A 17,147-nucleotide genomic window follows, 5' to 3' on the forward strand; every position below is an offset into this window, starting at 1 on the left:
ACAGCAGACACACGCAGAGGAACACACACTCACAGACACGTCATAACCTTGGATGCAATATTCTCTCCTTTGGTCAAAGCGTACCTCAGATGATGATTTGTTTTTGCAGGAGAGAGGACAAAGTCCAGGAAGAATCATGTTTTGACAAACTCTGAAGATGTCTGAAACAGTCAGGAGTCATTCTTGATGGTAAAGAATGAGGCAGGACCAATAGAAACACTGATTGAAGCCACATGTGAGACTGCACATCTGTCCCTTCTCTCTGCCTCTCACACACAGACAGACACACACGATGTAAATCATTTTTTATTTTCATGAGAAGATGACAAAGCCCTCCTATACTAGCAATGGAATGCACTTTCCTTTGGTCCCTTTTCCACTGCATACTTGCCTTGGTTGTAATTTCCCTAGCAAGAGGTTGAAAGTTAGCCGAGACAACATACGACACATTTTCTACCGGACCCCCCAAACAACCCTGAAAAGTTTATCTGAAATACACAAACATTCAAAACAGGCTGGAGTCAGTTAAGAAGCTGCTAAAGTTTCCCACACTCAGACTCACAAGTTTTCCTTAAATTCTAAAACAAACATGGCGTCCAGATATATGTGAATCTTGTCAGTATTACTAGACTGTGTCAGTATGTCAGAGGTGGTTCTGCGAGGGTGGTGCAGGCTGGGCGACCCCCAAGTACTGTCAAAGCTCCCTTGTGTGGTGTTAATTCTTAAAGAATCGAATCTGATCATGATGCAAATGAAATAATCTGGGATCCTGTGGTGATTTTGTGAATTACCCAATCATCCATAGCATTAGTCTCACTCTTGAACCATAAGCCAGAAACACAGTACCGTGGGACCTCTACTTACGAACGTCTCTACATGCGAAATTTTCAGGTTACGAAGCGTCTCAACGGGAAAATATTTCCTCTTGTTACGAAGGAAATTTCAGGATACGAAGGTCAAAAATACGCTACTGCTGCTACTCGCAGCTCGCAGAGTTTAGCGAACGCAATAATGCTTGTAGCTGCTCTGCCATTGGCTATCGCCTAGCATCTTCCTGTCATCCCATTGGCTAGGAGGGACGTCAATCTGTACAAGTTTGTGTGTATCCCAGCGTCGCCTTCGTTTAACTTTTATTTATTTTTATGATTTATAAAAAAAATTATGTCCGAATTTTTGGGGGCTTGGAATGGATTAGGGCATTTACATGGAAAACACATCTCTACTTACGTAATTTTCAGGTTACGAAACAACTTCTGGAACGAATTAAATTCGTAAGTAGAGGTCCCACTGTATAGCCTTTAACAGTGACTGTGGGAGGAGTTGTTTGTAGATGAGGAGATGGTGGGGGTGGAGGGCTGAAGATAAGATGCAACGTCCCACAGACACAGAGGAAGCCTCCTGTCACAGGAAGGCTCTCTTCCACTTGTTAGATCCTGTTAATCGGGATGCTTCTTCCTGCTTCTGTCTCCCATTCTCGGACTGCATTGTGGCCACAGTCCCAATAATACCCAAAACTGAAATGATCATACATATATTTACCCATCCAGGCAGGCATCCTACACAAACATCACATCCTGGTGGGCTCGAGGTCCACATCAAAGCGGATTACAGGGTGGATGAAGCCAGTGCTAAACTGAGCGCATTACACACCGCTCATTATTTCTGACCTCGACGCGTTGACACCACCCATGGGCAAAGCAAAGTCTCTGAAACGCCTCTTTTACACAAAAACAGCAGTACGTCACAACCTGCTGTTGTTACTGTGATGCTAACACGAGCGTTAGCAGAGGAACACAACACACGCTCCCCCCATTACCACAACAAACTCTGCAGGCGCTGCTTACAAAGCTGAGTTTGTGTAACACGAGGCACTCCTAATAACACACTCTTCCTATTCTACTACTAGCCTTTTAGAGACACATACTCCTAAATACACCACGGGCTAATCCGCTCCCACACAGGGCAATAGAGGCCTGTCACGGATGGGTCGGGAACTGCCCGACTGAAAACATTGACAGTACAAAGTTTGCTGGTTTTAGATTTATTCTGAATGAAAGTGTGAGACAGCTGTCAATGTGTGTGTGTGTGTGTGTGTGTGTGTGTGTGTGTGTGTGTGTGTGGTGCAAGAAGGTCAATCAGAGGGAGCCATCAAATAGACACGTGACAGTGATGTGTGTTAGTTTGATGTTTTCATTCTGGACCAGATTTCAAAGGTGCCAGATTAGCTCAAAGCTTAAAAATATAAATTAAATTTGTTAAATAGGCCCAAGTGGTTGAAAGTAAAGAAAAACTATATATCCCCTCATGGAAATAATAGAAGAATTTCATGGGATGGTGACTTTGGATGCTCTGGGTCAGCACTAAAAGAACTGGTATAGTGGGAAAGCATCTAATGGGGGGGGGGGGGTGCTCTGGCCTTGGGGCAAGAGTTTTAAGGGAAGAGGTGTGCATGTGTGTATATGTGTACTAATGTGTTTATTTTCTGGGGAGGCAGAGTTTCCACTGGCCTCAGAGCAGCACACACTTATCAGCGGTGAGGAAGATAACAGAGGTCGGTGGCAAAACGCTTCTCACCCCCGGCGGGACGGCAACAAGCGGCTCATTCATTCATCAAAACTCTGCCCATCAGAGGGAGACGGGAGGGCTGGGATTGTTGAGCTGGCACACACCATGCAGACAGCAAGCAGCGGCCGGCATCAAAGGCCTGAGTGTGTGTGTGTGTGTGAGAGAGAGAGAGACAGGTGTACTGGGAACAGTGGAAATGTTGTGTAAATGATGGCAGTTGAATGATAGTGACCATCTCTTGCATGTTCATGAGTCAGCGCAGCTCAGAATCTAATCTGGAGAGTTGATCTAGAAGGTTTTTGTAATCTGAGGGATTGCCAGCATCTCCAGATCTACCAAGCTGCTGCCTTGCTGGCAGGGTCAACCATGGAGCTATTACACCATGTAGCTGGTGGTACCGCAGGTTATATGCCTCTGCCACTATGGACAACATATACTATAGTAGCGCGGCACGTCATTCACTAAAGGACAAGAACTGGATGGACTCATGGTTCTCATTCTGACACCAGTTTTGACATTTGGTATCATTTAAAGTCAATAAAGGTAAGCAGAGAGAGGTTGCTGGTGGTAAACATGTCACTGTCTGAGCTACAGAGTTCCCAAAGTGAACTGCGTGACCTTTTACAGACCCCAGAAATGTTTCTGTGTTTTATAAAGTCTGCGTATCAGCATGTCTGCATCTGTCCAGAGGTCAACTTTAGCAATAGCATTAAAAAAAAAAAAATCAAGGTATGTCAGATTAAATTCAATATTAGTCACGGAAGATCGTTGTGTGCAGTTTAGACCAGATCAGGAGGGAAAGTTTGAACATTTGGAAATCATTTGATTGCACTAATGTTGTGTGGAGCCAACAGGAAATCAGAGTCTTCACCAGGGAAAGTTCTGGACGTGCACGCTCTCGAGAGCCTCGGCTACAGGAGGACTCGAGTGGTTCTACTTTATGGAGCCAAAGAACACAGAGACCTTCGCTGCGTACGTGTCCAGAGACCAAAGCACATGTGCCATCGCTGGGACTTGCAAAACTAGCTATAAATGAGTCTTAAACACTCACCAATCTGGGTCTACAGGCAGATAATGAGAGCAAAGATGTTGCATTGGTGCAGAAACTAAAGTAGTATCTGCTCACAGTCCCATTAAGAGCCAGGTGTGTCTCCTCAGGGTGCACTGTTAGCTAAACAACCAGCTGTGTAGTCTTGACCTGGTGAGACCTCTAATTCAGCTGTTTCCAACCCTTCTGTCCCGTCAAGAACTCAATTTAACCCGTTTGGTCATAAAAACGGTTGATCCCTCACAGCTCCGCAGATGGGACGCAGGTGAGTGAGACATCATTAATAAATCACGCTCGGTTTTATTGTCCAACACTAACAGAAGAAAACAATCCCCACTCACTCTCCCCATCTGACTGGAGCTACGTGCAGGACTACATATCACTGAGAAACGGTGACACATCTGAGTGACACAAGGGCAGTTGTGACAGTAAACTCTGTCCCACTCTGCGCCGAGCCATATACTACTACTAATATACTACTACTAATATACTACTACTAATATACTACTACTAATTCGACTGCACCAGCTAATCAATATCAAAACATTATTGTTTAACATCCAATTCTGGTACTGAACACAGAGAGAAGCGGTGCTTTCTGCTTTGTTTATGCTGTCATTACACATTTCTGCCACAGCTCTTGGGGCCATCCCATGTCCTGTGTGCTTGTTGAGTATTCTGCCTGCTGGACATTTAAGCAAGGGTGGCGGCGTGTTGGAACAGCCGAGCTGCATCTACGAGAACGTCATTCAGGGATCAGCGGCTGCTGGATAAATGCTAACCTGGCACAAAGGGTCCCGGTTCGCTAGTTTGTGCATGAGTGGAAGGTCCAGACAACATCGGCGCTATGTGAAATAGACTATAGCCGCATGAGTGTGCTCTTTAGCGCCGCCCTAGTGGCTCCCTGGAGCTTTTTCAAAAATATGGAAATGGAAAAAGATGGCGTGAATATATGTTTTGTTTTAAAATAATTTCTGTAGGAGGAAAAAACATGACAAACATTCTTAAAGTTTTCCAATGTTGAAAAAATGTGTATAATAAATATTTAATTTCAACATCACATTATAATGGTTAAAGTTAAACTTAAAGAGTGGCCACGTGGTGCGTCATTCTCTCCAGGATGCTGCAGGGAAAATAAACATTTAATCATGAATGCTCAATGTGTATTTGTAGCCTACTGATCATTTTAATAGTAGGCTAATATAGCTAATATAGACACTTACAGCATGCGCTGCCTTCATAATAAGGCTTATATAAGGCTTTTAATTTTTTGCAGCTCCAGACAGATTATGGCTCTTTCACCATTTTGGGTTGCCGACCCCTGATCTAATGGAATTATAGTGAATCAGCCCTGTTTAGGCCTGCAGTCTCTGAGTATGTATATGTCTCCGCAGAGAGCAGAGCTGAGGATATGTTTCAGCTCTAATCGCTGCACATGTGGCACGTAGACCTCTGAGTGATTAAGAAAGACGTAGCGGGAGACCTCAGTCCAAACATTCCCTCTGACTGCACCCCCAAGCTTGGAGGCCTGCGTCTGGTCAGTGAGGAGGGCAGCTGAGCGGGAGGAGTGAGGAGATAAGCCTATCTTCCACTGTGTCCATCACACTACAGGAGACACAACAGAAAGTGACCAGACACCAGGCGGCCAGTAAAGAAAGACCCCTTTTTCTTCATTTCCCACTATCTCCTTCTATCTATTGGCCCAGTTCACCAGTCCTCTATAGGGACACTGTGATAAGCTCCTGATTTATGGCCACCTATAGACACCGCTACGTATAAACAACGACTATGGTGCAGGGGACAAAGGAAAAAAACTGGGGAAATGGGGAGGAGAGAAAAATATGTATTTCTTAGATTTTCTGCTAGTTGGGGGGGGGGGCAAAGGAGAGGGGGGGCTATAAAAAAACAGAGGGAGGAGGAGGTAGGCGAGTAGAGGGGCGTCGCCATTGGCTCAGGCCTTGATTAACACCAGGCCTCCTGACAGGAAATGACCCGGCCAGCTCGTAGCGCCAGGAGAGCTTCCATCTGGTGTTGAGACCATGGAGGAATTCTCCACCCAGGAGAACGAAGCAGAGGCACATTTCATTTCCAGGAGTCCTACATTGGTCCCGCAGTCTCTGCAGAACGATATACAGAACACACCGGCCCCTTCTTGTTGTTTGACAGCGGAGTAAAAGCCCCGCTGAGCTATGCCGCGTTACTCAAGCTATCAGGGCTACTTTATTGACGCTCTGTATTGCCAAACATTCCCAGCTGGATGTCAATCGAAGGGTGTGATGTGGGAATGGGAATTTCAAAAGCTGGACAAAGTTGCATTGGGCGTTACAGTCAATACAGTGGGAGGGGGGAGAAGAGAGAGAGAGAGAGACCTGGAGAGAGAGAGAGAGGGAGGGTGAGGGGACAGCTTTGGGGAGGAAAGTGGTTAAATTAGGACTGGTCATCTTTCACTGCTGACTGGATTCCCAAACGTAAACAAGTCCTTCCGCGGCAGATAAAGCACAGATAGACAGTACAAGTAAGTCTCAGACGTGCACACGGTCCAGCAAAACTTAAAGCCCAGACTGCTGTCTGAGCTACCATACGTGGTTCCAGGCCCAGAGACTATAGGGAAAAAAAAAGGGGCGTAAAACAGAAAGAGCATCAAATTAGTCATCTCTCAGTCAGAGGGCTGCACAGACGTTGAGCAGAAAGGCATGTAGGCTGATCAAAGGAGAGCGTCCCTGCAGACAGGCCAAGAGAGAAAGTGGGAGTGTGCGATGGCTAGACTGCTATCCCGCTTCTTCGTCAAAGGGTCAAAGGCTGACCTCTAGCTGCACTGGCGCGTGCGTGGGGGCCAGGGGCCGCTCTCTTGGTTCGAGTCCCTCCGGAGCCTCTGTGTGTGTGCCTTCGCTTTCAGTACACAAGTGTGTTTATGTCTTTGCAAGTCAGTGCGTCGTTTTCCATCCTGCAAGCCCATTCCCAGCGGAGATATAAGTGCTTACGAGACTTTTATGATGTGCATTTCCTGTCATAAATAAAAGCAAGGGAATTCTCCGCTGAGCGCTAACATAGCCCATAAAACAAACAGAGGTGGAAACGCACAGTGTGGGCCAGGTTTGAGAAACCTACCTGCCACGCTGCAACTGCTACATTAAAGCTGATAGGCGTGCTCGTGGAGTCATAATACTTCCAAGTGTCACTTTTTATTACCGTGTATGCTTCAAACTGTACGGGCGGAGCGTTCTTAGGCCAACCTGTTCCACATGACTGTTAGATATAGACGTGGTTGGTTTGTTTTTGGTTTTATAGCAGTAAATACTTCACCTTAAAGCATTTTTGGTCGTAAGACTATGAAACGACGACGAAACGAGGATCCTGGCTGACTCCCGTAACGGCAGTCACCGTATCAAACACAGCATTAATTAAAGGTTCTGGGCCCATTTTGCCCCCTCTTTCTCACTTTTACTTGCTACCAAACCCTCTCCCCCTGAGGAAACTCCGTGGGTTGTGAGTCGGGGGGGTTTGGTGGTGACTCCCTGTGTGGCCCTGCCTGTTAACCACGCCTGTCTGGCCCAACAGTGAGGAGCTGATGAGCCTGTGTTAATTAAGGCCTGAGCTGCGTGTCATCAGCTTATCTGATGAAATGGAGGAATGAGAGAACGCCACCAGCTTGGTTCACTCTGGCCTCTGCGGTTCAAACTCAAATATGTGCATTTGTGCGTGTGTGTTTGTGTAACAGAGGAGGAAGTTAGAAAAAAAGGCTGCCAATTAAAAATAATTGGGAATAATTTGATTAACGCAGTGTCGCAGGGGGAATATTATTCAATCAGGCGAAATCATTAACTCATGCTCCGCTTCCTACCATGGCTGGCCCGCTGCTTCAGGGATGAAGGGGAGGCTGCGGGGTTTAGAGTGGAGATAAAGAAAATTAGAATATTAAAATAAAAACAAAGAGCAGAAAAGTTCGATGTAGGGAAATGGAGAGTTGGTGGCCGGCTCCCTTTCCCGTCCCTCCACATTCTGCTGTGCCAACCCAAACAGCAGCCCTGGGGAGGTCTGACGCTCCCACTGCTCCCTCCTTCTTCGCCCCACGCGCACCCCACTGACAGGATGAACAACAAACCCACTATCTGGCTCGGGCGCAGCCACAAAACACCCAAACTTCTCTCATGTTGCATTCCTGCAGAGTTAGCGGGTGACCCTCGTCCCGTCTCCTCTGGGTAAATCACCACCATCATCACCGCCGTCAGGGGAATTTACAGTCTCACGATGTCGGCTGTGACACCGACACGCCGACAGGGGTGCAGGCAATCACGCTCCATCAGTAGCGTGAAGAAATGGAACATTTAGATTTGAGAAGACGAAGGAAAAGAGAGAAAAAGAAGGGACCCACATCCATGAAGACAGACAGGAAATCAAAAACAAAAGCTCGTTACTCTGACCGGCATCATTGCCGTTTTTGCCACAACTGACAAAGGGATTAAGAGTAACCGCTCGGAGCTATTTACAACCTGCACACATCACACACACCGCATGCCTGCTTGGCAGCCAGCGATCATACTTCAGGTTTTACATGAGCGGTGGCTTTCTTATCCACTTACACTGTTTGTTCTGCATCCGTCGCTTTACCCATGACCAATAAGAGTCTTTCCACATGCGGTGCTGGCTGTGGAGACTTGGGTTTAAGAGCCCGTTCCCCAGGCTGCAGTAAATGGGAGCATTTTCTCTGATTAACAATGTCCAAGGCCTTTTGATCAAAGCCCAAACCCAAAAACAAAAGTGCAGACACTGAGACTTTGTAGAGTTCCGTCATGTCCGTTTCACACGGTGATGGAGTTGCTCTGTTTATTGCAAAAGCTTCTTAAATATGCACAGATATTCAAGAGTCTGCTGAGCTGGCTTTCCTCTGATGTGAAGTGACAGAATGAAACACAGCGCAGAGCTCGCGTGAAGCCTTTTGAGGTAGAAATACTCATGGAAGCAGTTTAGTAGCGATCACAGAAGCCCAGGAAATGACAGTAAGTATTAGTATCAGTCAGTAAGAAGCTAACAAATGAAACACTGTCACTTTTTGATTGACAAGCTGTCTTAGACCAGGTTGATAATGGCCATATAAGGACTGTTATGAAGTTGCCATTAAAGTTCAACATCCAGGTGGTTAAAATCACAGATCCCGCTGGCAGTTTGTGAACGCACCGTCCTGTCTCTGCAAATGTAGCATTAATTACCGTGAAACTCAAACTGTCACGGACCAGCAGATGAAGCAGCCTTCATAAATACTGCAGGTAAATTAACGTTGCTCGAAGCACTTTAATAAAGAAAATAATGCTTTTTAAAAAAAATAATTCCCTCCATGGTGCCAAGTTTCTTGTGTGACTAATCACTATAATAAATGAAAATGTGTTTGGACAATTAAATATAGCTTCAAAAGAAAAACACCAAATACTTGCTTCCAACCTTGAATAATTATTGATTTTCAGGTTTTTGCATGGGTAGAATAAAAATCGCTCAGCTGAAGGTTGCAATAGTTTTAGTACTTGAACTTAAAGCGAGCTGTTCGGCGGTGGCGAGGTCATCGGGGTTCACAGGAAACGTGGAGCGACAACACATCTATGAGCAGCACCATTTCCTGAAGATGTTCTTTAATTAAGTTCCCAGAAGGAGACACTTGGCAGGGCCAGGGGCTGTTGCGTAACTGTGTCTGCCCTAAACTTTCTTATCCTAATTTCTTGCGGGCCGGTTCGCTTCCCTATGTCTGTTGTCCTTCGGCGTTTGTGCACTTTGTTTTTACGTGCACTGTAGCCAAGAAACAAAATGGAAGGATTTGTAAAAACACAGTTCTCATGGAGACCGCTTTTCATTCAACGTCTGGTTTCCATTTGAATCCTTTAATTGGGGAGAATGTCACAATCAGTGTTTTGCTCTGGAAGCCCCGGAGAGAGAGAGAGAGAGAGAGGAGCTCCTGCCTCATATTTCCCCGGCCAAGCGCTTTATCTACCACCATAAAGCCCAAACGCAGACTCTCGCGCGCGCACGAGATCGAGTGCGCGTGCAATGCCAGCGCCTTTCAATGGGCAGCGGCCCGCACACACACCCCCACACACACTCCTCTCTGTCTGAGACACACCTGGCACACCATGACAGGGTAATTTCCAATGAAGTGTTTACAACAGAGTCGGGTTTTCAACATGAGCCACATCGCTCAGCCCGCGCCTGCCAAGAGGCCCCTCAACTGCGAGCTGCACTTAGCCAAGTGGAGCAGGAAAAGAGTGAGACGGAATGAAAAAGAGCAAGAATGATCAACGGCCCTTATTAGCGCCAGGCATACGGCGGGCTGCACCGAGGCCGTTTAGAATGCACCGTGTGCGATTTGAGCCGAGCAGCCGGGTATTATTTTAGGGTGTGTGTTAAGGTATGGAGTCACCCAAAACTAAAAGTAGCTCTAATTATGAACTTTGTGGCAGGGGAGGAGGCCGTGCGTGCACAGGCTCAAGGTTAAAGATGCTATTACTTTGGGAGGTTCCGCTGGCTGTGGCGGTGGACGGATCGCACATTCATATGAAGGGCTGTTTTCTGCCGTCGCAAATAATGGTGTTTTCAATGGCGGCGACTTAGCGTTTGCTACAAAAAGCGCTGCTAGTTTACTCTAATAACACTGTACACACACATTTAACAAAAGGCTCTACATTAAATGAGGCCTTGAACTGAGTTTTCCTGTTGGGCAGGAAATGAAATGTCTATTTAGGGAAAAAACTATTATAATTAGGAGTCGCATGCGCTGTGCTACACAATATCTTCCAGCTACACATTATGTATGTGATATCATTCAAAGAGGAATGTGCCAGTCCAGTAAACAGCAGTGTCACTGCTCTTGACGCTCATTTCAACTTAAATGCATCAAACATGTGCACACATGCACAGATGTTGGACCAGACACAAACTGGTATAAGAATTCTGGTATAAGACGAAAAAAAACTGTTTAGAAATTGTACTAATGCCCAAGGTCCCACCTTCAAACACAAGCTCATTGGTTGTATCTTTGACTCGTGGAAGGTTCAGAAAAACACACTTTTACGAGCACAGATTTTCCCAAACTCCTTTGTTTGTGCAGCTCCTAGCCAAGCTGACCAGAATGTGTGAGTGTTTATCTGTGGAGCCGTGTGAGCAAGAACAGAGGGACAGCAGGAGAGTGATGAGGTGTGAGGACTTTGATAAAGATGCTCCCATTAACAGTGCTCCAGGCAGACAGAGGAAATTAACAATCGGCTTTAACCGCTCTTCTGTTCCATTTCCCCCCACCCAGCAAACTCAGCGAACTCCTGGAAGTAATTAGGAATCTGCTGTTGTCTTGACTCTCTCACCTGTGAGTTTCTGAAGTAAAGGGCTGAGGTGCTGCTCTTGGGTGATGACCAGTGTGAGCTGGCCGATCAGCTCCCTCTCCAGCTTCTCCAGCTCCTCCTCCTCTGCGTCCTGGTCTGAGGGCTGTGCCTCATCGGCCAGGGAGTACAGGTAAACCAGCAGGAGGATCAGCTCGTCGGGCCCGCATTCCTCCTCCCTGGACCTCGACCCCGAGGCTGTGTCGTCCTCGCCTCTGCGGGGTTTCATCAAGGGCAGCAGCTGCCTGAGCACAGCAGTGAAGTCAGAGTCTCCGAGAGCCTGCAACACCCACACAGACACAGTCGATGTAAGATAGTTCTTAGTGACCAGAGTGACTGCTCCACTCCAAAATAAGGGTTGAATATAGTCATTTAAACTGAGCAGAGAATACATTCTGCAGGTTCTGGAGAGCTGAAAACCCCCAGGTGTCTTGATCGTCCCCCAATCTGAACCCTGAGTATCTACATCATGTCCAATCATTGGTTTATTATTATTTTTACATCGTTGAGCCTGTTGTAATAACACTTTAGGTGTGGGCAATCTGGGTTAACGTTCATGTGGCAACTGCTGGTTAGGTCAGTAAGTCTGAGCTGCTGTGTAGAGTCACGTCCAACCTGCTGTAGATCAGCGGCCGTTTACAGAACTTTGGCCGCTCTCGCAGCCAGGCTGAGCTCACACAGCCATAAAACAGGGGTGTGGCGCTAAACTCCAATGTGAAAAACATGGAAATTAAATGAAAATGAGGACAGAGAAGGGGATAAAAAAACACAAAGAATGTCAGTGGAGTTGGGTTTTAGACGATAATATATAGGAAGAGACTGTTGATGGAGGACAGAGGGTTTGTCAGAACTACAAATGAACCAGCGGATATATTTCATTTTAATGAGGGATTCCTCAGAAGGACCTTGTGTTCCTCTCACCAAGACCAACAAGCACCAAGAGCAAGAGGGGGGGGCGATTTAGCCCCCGTGGAAGGCCCAGTGGGGGGATCTGGTATCTGACCCAGAAGAACTCCTCATGCAGCCAAAGGAATTACACCAGCAGCCGGAGCAAAGGGACGGACTGTGACTCACGGTGTCATGGTGAAGGTCGGCTCCTATTGTTGGCAGAAAAAGGCTGCAAGGCTCCGTTCATGTCAGTAATTGGAGGAACTTTCCAGTTCTTTCTGAATGAACACCCTCTGCATCGGTGGACCCCTCCCCTGTCAGACCCTGGCTAATATTCAGACCTAATATGAGTGCTGATGAAACGCCCTGAGATCATCGTACTCTTTAATTTACACTCACTCTGACTGCCAAACATTTGTAAAATTCATTTGAATCGCATCTAGACGGCACTGAAACTCTTCCTGCACAGGTGGTGGAGGGTATTTATTTGCCCTTTCCACTTTTGCTAGGTTACATTTTTAATCCCGTTCTGATCACACTTGGCCTGTGAGGAATCTGCAGATGTGTGACCCTAACATCAGAGGCATCCAGAGAGGAGCAACAGAGGAAGAAGGAGCTCAAAGAGGACCCGAGGGGCCCCCGTGTTATTCGTCAACTTCACACAAACCTGAAAAACTGATACCTCTTTGGCCTCCGAGCACATCAGCGGTGTGTGTTCTCACGTGCAAACATCCATTTTCTGCTCACTGTTCTTCAACATATGGACTTAACTACTGCCTGAAGTACCGGCCCACGTAGCTTCTCTATAGCACACAGCACTCTGGCTTTATAAAAGCCACCTTTACGGGGGTTTATCGTGCAACAGGGCTCGTTTTGTTGGTAAAGCAAAATGGAGAAAATTCATCCCCTGGAGGTAAACAGCAATTAAAACAAGCAAAACATGAACAAAATTAAAAATGTGACTGAAAAGTTGAGTGTAATCCAGCCGTGGTGAATGCCCAACAGTGTTTTCAGCAACTTCCTAGAATAACCTTCCACACTGTTATAATATAGCTTCCTAATCCACGGGCACCCTGAACCCTGCACAATGTTTATGTTTTTACATGTGACAGAAAGCATGCGCTGTAACTGGGTCCCTTCAGGAGCTCTATAAAAGCTCCTGTCAGCTTAAGCTTGGCGCCACAACAGGAAATGGAGGTCTTTGGTCCAGGGAAGAGGCTGAACTGCCTGAAAATGAACAGGAAGAGCGACTGGAGCTCTTTCCAACGCTGGAGCTAAATTCACAGAGCATGACTCAGCACAACCGGACAGTGAACTTAAAGAATGCTTTCCTGTGACACCAGAGGCCCAATTTAACTGCATTTATTTAATTTGACTGCTGAAGATGTTTGCTTTGCAGGATGAGCAATTACAAAACTCTACTGGCTGGAATTTAGCTTCTCCCCAATTTGTCTATTTTTATTTCGGCAATCCACCTACTCAAATGCACCAAACTATACTAAAAATGCGTGTTATTTTCTGCAGGAAACTCTCGGCCCTCTTGAAGTATCTGAGTTCCTCTGTGCTGAACAAAGGGCAGAACTTTACTCCTGTAATAGCAGGAAGTTAACATTATTATTACACACCATTACTGAATACGGCGGTCCTGCTGCCGGGCTCTAATACCATTATTATACACCATTATACAATAACAATGAGAACCATGCTAATTTTAATGCCGCAATTACTCAGTGTTATTACTAGAAAACACTTAAGAGCACTTTAATGACACAATTTAATAAATAAGCGCAGATAAAGCTAGAAAACACAACACCTCTTTGTAATCAGAACAGCAGACTTGGTGCTGGATTATAACTCTACGACTAAATGTTGCTCGCATTTTACTTGCGACTTTGCACTAATCAGATATTCTTTCTGACATTTTGCTCTGGTTTGAATCTGTATGCCAGTGATTGACGGATTACTGTTTGGCAATTCCAACCATCCCGGGGTTCATAAAGGCTCAGCCCGGGCCAATCACAGAGCCGGGCCAAGCCCCGCCCCTGCTCAGCGCAGCCTGAACAGGAAACCAGCTCCAGATGCAAACCCTGGAGGAAGGTGAGTGTTTCAGCTGCAGCACATCGCGCTAACCAGAACCAGACCTCTCTGGACTCACTCCCTGCCTGCACAATGAACCTTTTTCTGGGCCCGAGGGCAAGGGGAGGGGCTGGTACCGTGGAGGGGGGTGAGTGCTTGTGGGAGCAGGAACAACGTTGGCATCAGGACAGAAGTTGTACTCGACCACAGACCGTCAAGACCCAAGTCACCTCAGACAGCTCATCGTCAGCATGGCAACGAGGAAAAAAAAGTATTTGCAATTCCTTTGAAAAGGAACACATGTGCTTCATTTACAAATGTATAATCTCATCCAATTTGCAATCACAAATAACAACATGTTCAACTGGAAGGGATACAAGCAAACATCTGAAGACAAAATACATAAATCCTGGACTTAGAAGGCAGTGACTAAATTTAGACTGTAAATTATGGAAAACATTTTTTACTTGTAGAACTTCTTGAAAGCCAAGTATGTCTTCCCCTCATAGACACAGGAACTAGTTTAGAAATGTAAACACCAACACTGTTTTAACGCACATCCTCTCACCGTGCCCCACCTCCTACACACACACACACACACACACACACACACACACACACACACACACACACACACACACACACCTGACTAACCTCCGTCAGTGACAAGGATGAATCCAAGAGCGATTTCCGTGGAAAAAAAATTGTGTTTATCAAAAGGCGGAAACCTGCATTAAGTCGAGCAGGAAGGGAAAAATAACGTTTATCTCTGGCTCCTTTTACGACCATTTTCTGTCTTGTGTAAAAGGGTGCGGATATCAGCTCAGGTGCTCAGGAAGGAGAGAAGAACTATGACACGGAGGAGCAAGCACAACAGAATTTATAAAAAGATCACCAGAGTGTCGAAAGCAAGTTTGACGCTATCAAATAAACACCAGACAAATTCACATTAGACGATAATACTAAACCATTTAGTGACAAATCGAGTTTACTTATAACGTCCCCCTTTTAGAAAATCACTCTTTAAAGTGTTTCTCTGCTCCAGTAGGATCATGGTGCAGCTGATGTGATGTGTAGAACATGAAATCACCGTCCAAACACAGCAGAGTTTTCCTAACTGCAAATAACTCGGTAAACTATAGGGGATGTATTTACTGAGCACTAATGTGTGCATTGCACGCTTAACTCACACGTCTCAACTCAGAGGAAAGTCCTCCAAACAAACAGAGGAGCCGCATAAGTGAAGGAAAAGAATGGCCGATACAACTGGTCTCAAAGGTCGCGCGACCTGGTGCGACTGCGTCGACCTGCTGCCCGGTGTGTTTGCGGAGCCCTACAGTAAATCCTTTGCGTTAAATGAGGCTTGAGTGGCCACACAGAGTGTGAGGAGTTTCTGTTTTGGTTTGGAGCATCCTGCGTGTTGGACTGTTGGGAGGGGAAGTCGGCGAACTCCTGCACGTGGAGACGCACAGCTGGTCAGCTTGAGGAGACACAGGCGGACGGGCAACTGCAGCCTCTCCGAAGCTTTCACACCGCTCTGCCTCTGGTTTACATTCGGGCCCCCTTTAAGCCACTCTCTCCGTGTGAATCTCCTGACTTTTATCTGCACTATTTCACTCTGCTCTGTGTGTTAAAGGTTGGCTTGGGGGCTATAATTTAGAGGAGACGTGGGACCCAATCACAGACACAAACACACGGCGCCCTGTCACCACCAGTGAGCCACATGTTAGCCTCTGCGGCTGGACTCTGTCTGCCTGGCACACGACAGCAGGCCTGCTTATCGCCCCACATCTGCTTTTTTTGACAATTAAAAAAAAAACCCAAAAAAAACGTGAAGGTACAACACAGCTTTAAGTAGAGAGAGGAGCGTTGCAGTGGGAATTTTCCAAACATTCCGACACCAGGGAAGTAACAAGTCTTTATTTTCACCCAATAAGCTGCAACAGATTATGGTGTAATTCATGAGATGAGCAGCCACAAACCCCAGGGCCATGTTAGACCTCGCTTCTCTCACAGTGTGAGAGCTGATTCATATGCATTCATGAACATGAACACACACACACGCACGCACACACACACACACAGAATACTGCCAAGGACAGTACATTACATCCCCAACTAATTGACTACAGAGGCTCCAGCGGGGGAGAAAACATCCTGAGGTAAACAGACGCAAACAGAATCAAACGACTGCAGTTTATTTGATGGCATTCGAAGATAAACACCCGACATTGACGCGTTGCAGTTGCAAAAGTTTTGTTTCCAACTCCAGCCAATCACAGACGCGAAGCAGACGCCATGTTACTTGTGTTCCATCGCCTTTTGTTGGTTTGAATAAAGAAACGTGCAGACTCAAAGATTAAAGGAGTCCATCTGATTCCAGTTTCAGTCTCACACATGCAGAGAAGGCTGCTGGGAGGAGAGTGTGTGGGGACACATTTGATGACAGGATTCAAAATTGGGATTTTTGTTTCTGGAGAGAATAGTTACAGAAATATGCTTCATCATTTTAAATGTTTAATTTGAACAAAATGTAAAATTTTCGATTAAAATCGGAATCCATGGGATCTTCAATTAGTTTGAATTCAGGAACACTCTCTCACATCAGGGGGCGCTGTTGCACCACGAGCTCGCTGGGTCTCATCCTGCATGCACCGAGCCACGTCGTTCCCTCCAAAACGCCATCCCATCATCTTCAACAAGGAGGAAATGGACGGAAATCTGGCTATTTTTAAACTCTGAACTGGATCACAACCCTTCTTTTCATGTCTGATCTCACCTCAGTCCTCGTCATCTCTGGCTGTCGTCATAAGCTGCTGTCGTCGTCCGAGGCCTGCGATGCGTTTAAATAAAATATGGAATTCATCCTAAATAAACCAAAAGCTTTCTCGGTGACCTGTACTATGACGTGAGTCATCCTTCTGACTTACATCTGCTGCGCTCTCACTCGCTTAAAGGGGGTTACGCAGTGTGTCACATCTGGGCAGAGGCAGAGGGTCGGTTCTGCGCCCCACAATAACACAGAGGTCACAGGGGTAACAGTATTTATGGGTAAATGAAAACGCAGCAACATCTGTTTTAAAGCAACGGGCTCCTACACCTTAGCACAGGAAGGCCGCGTATTTGTGCACGTGAAGCCGTTATTTCTTGTTTGTGGAAATCCTTTCTGCATCATGCGCCGCATAGTTCGCACAACCTGCGCCTTGCCCGTTTGG

The 17,147-nt window shown here is 46.3% G+C and overlaps 1 protein-coding gene across 2 annotated transcripts in view; it reads right to left on the reverse strand.

Moving 5' to 3' along the window:
• Positions 1-17,147, reverse strand: part of scfd2 (sec1 family domain containing 2) — a 59,362-nt gene that overhangs the window by 20,092 nt on the left and 22,123 nt on the right. Inside the window, exons 5-6 of one of the 2 annotated variants that reach the window (XM_029828013.1) lie at positions 10,954-11,248; positions 7,455-7,490 (exon numbers count right to left, since the gene is read on the reverse strand). In XM_029828013.1, the coding sequence (XP_029683873.1) occupies positions 7,455-7,490; positions 10,954-11,248 (331 nt within the window). The remainder of the gene's footprint in view (positions 1-7,454; positions 7,491-10,953; positions 11,249-17,147) is intronic. The other variant, XM_003973930.3, reaches the window with a different exon arrangement.

Source organism: Takifugu rubripes, chromosome 20 (assembly GCF_901000725.2).
Source record: "Takifugu rubripes chromosome 20, fTakRub1.2, whole genome shotgun sequence".
NCBI lineage: Eukaryota > Metazoa > Chordata > Actinopteri > Tetraodontiformes > Tetraodontidae > Takifugu > Takifugu rubripes.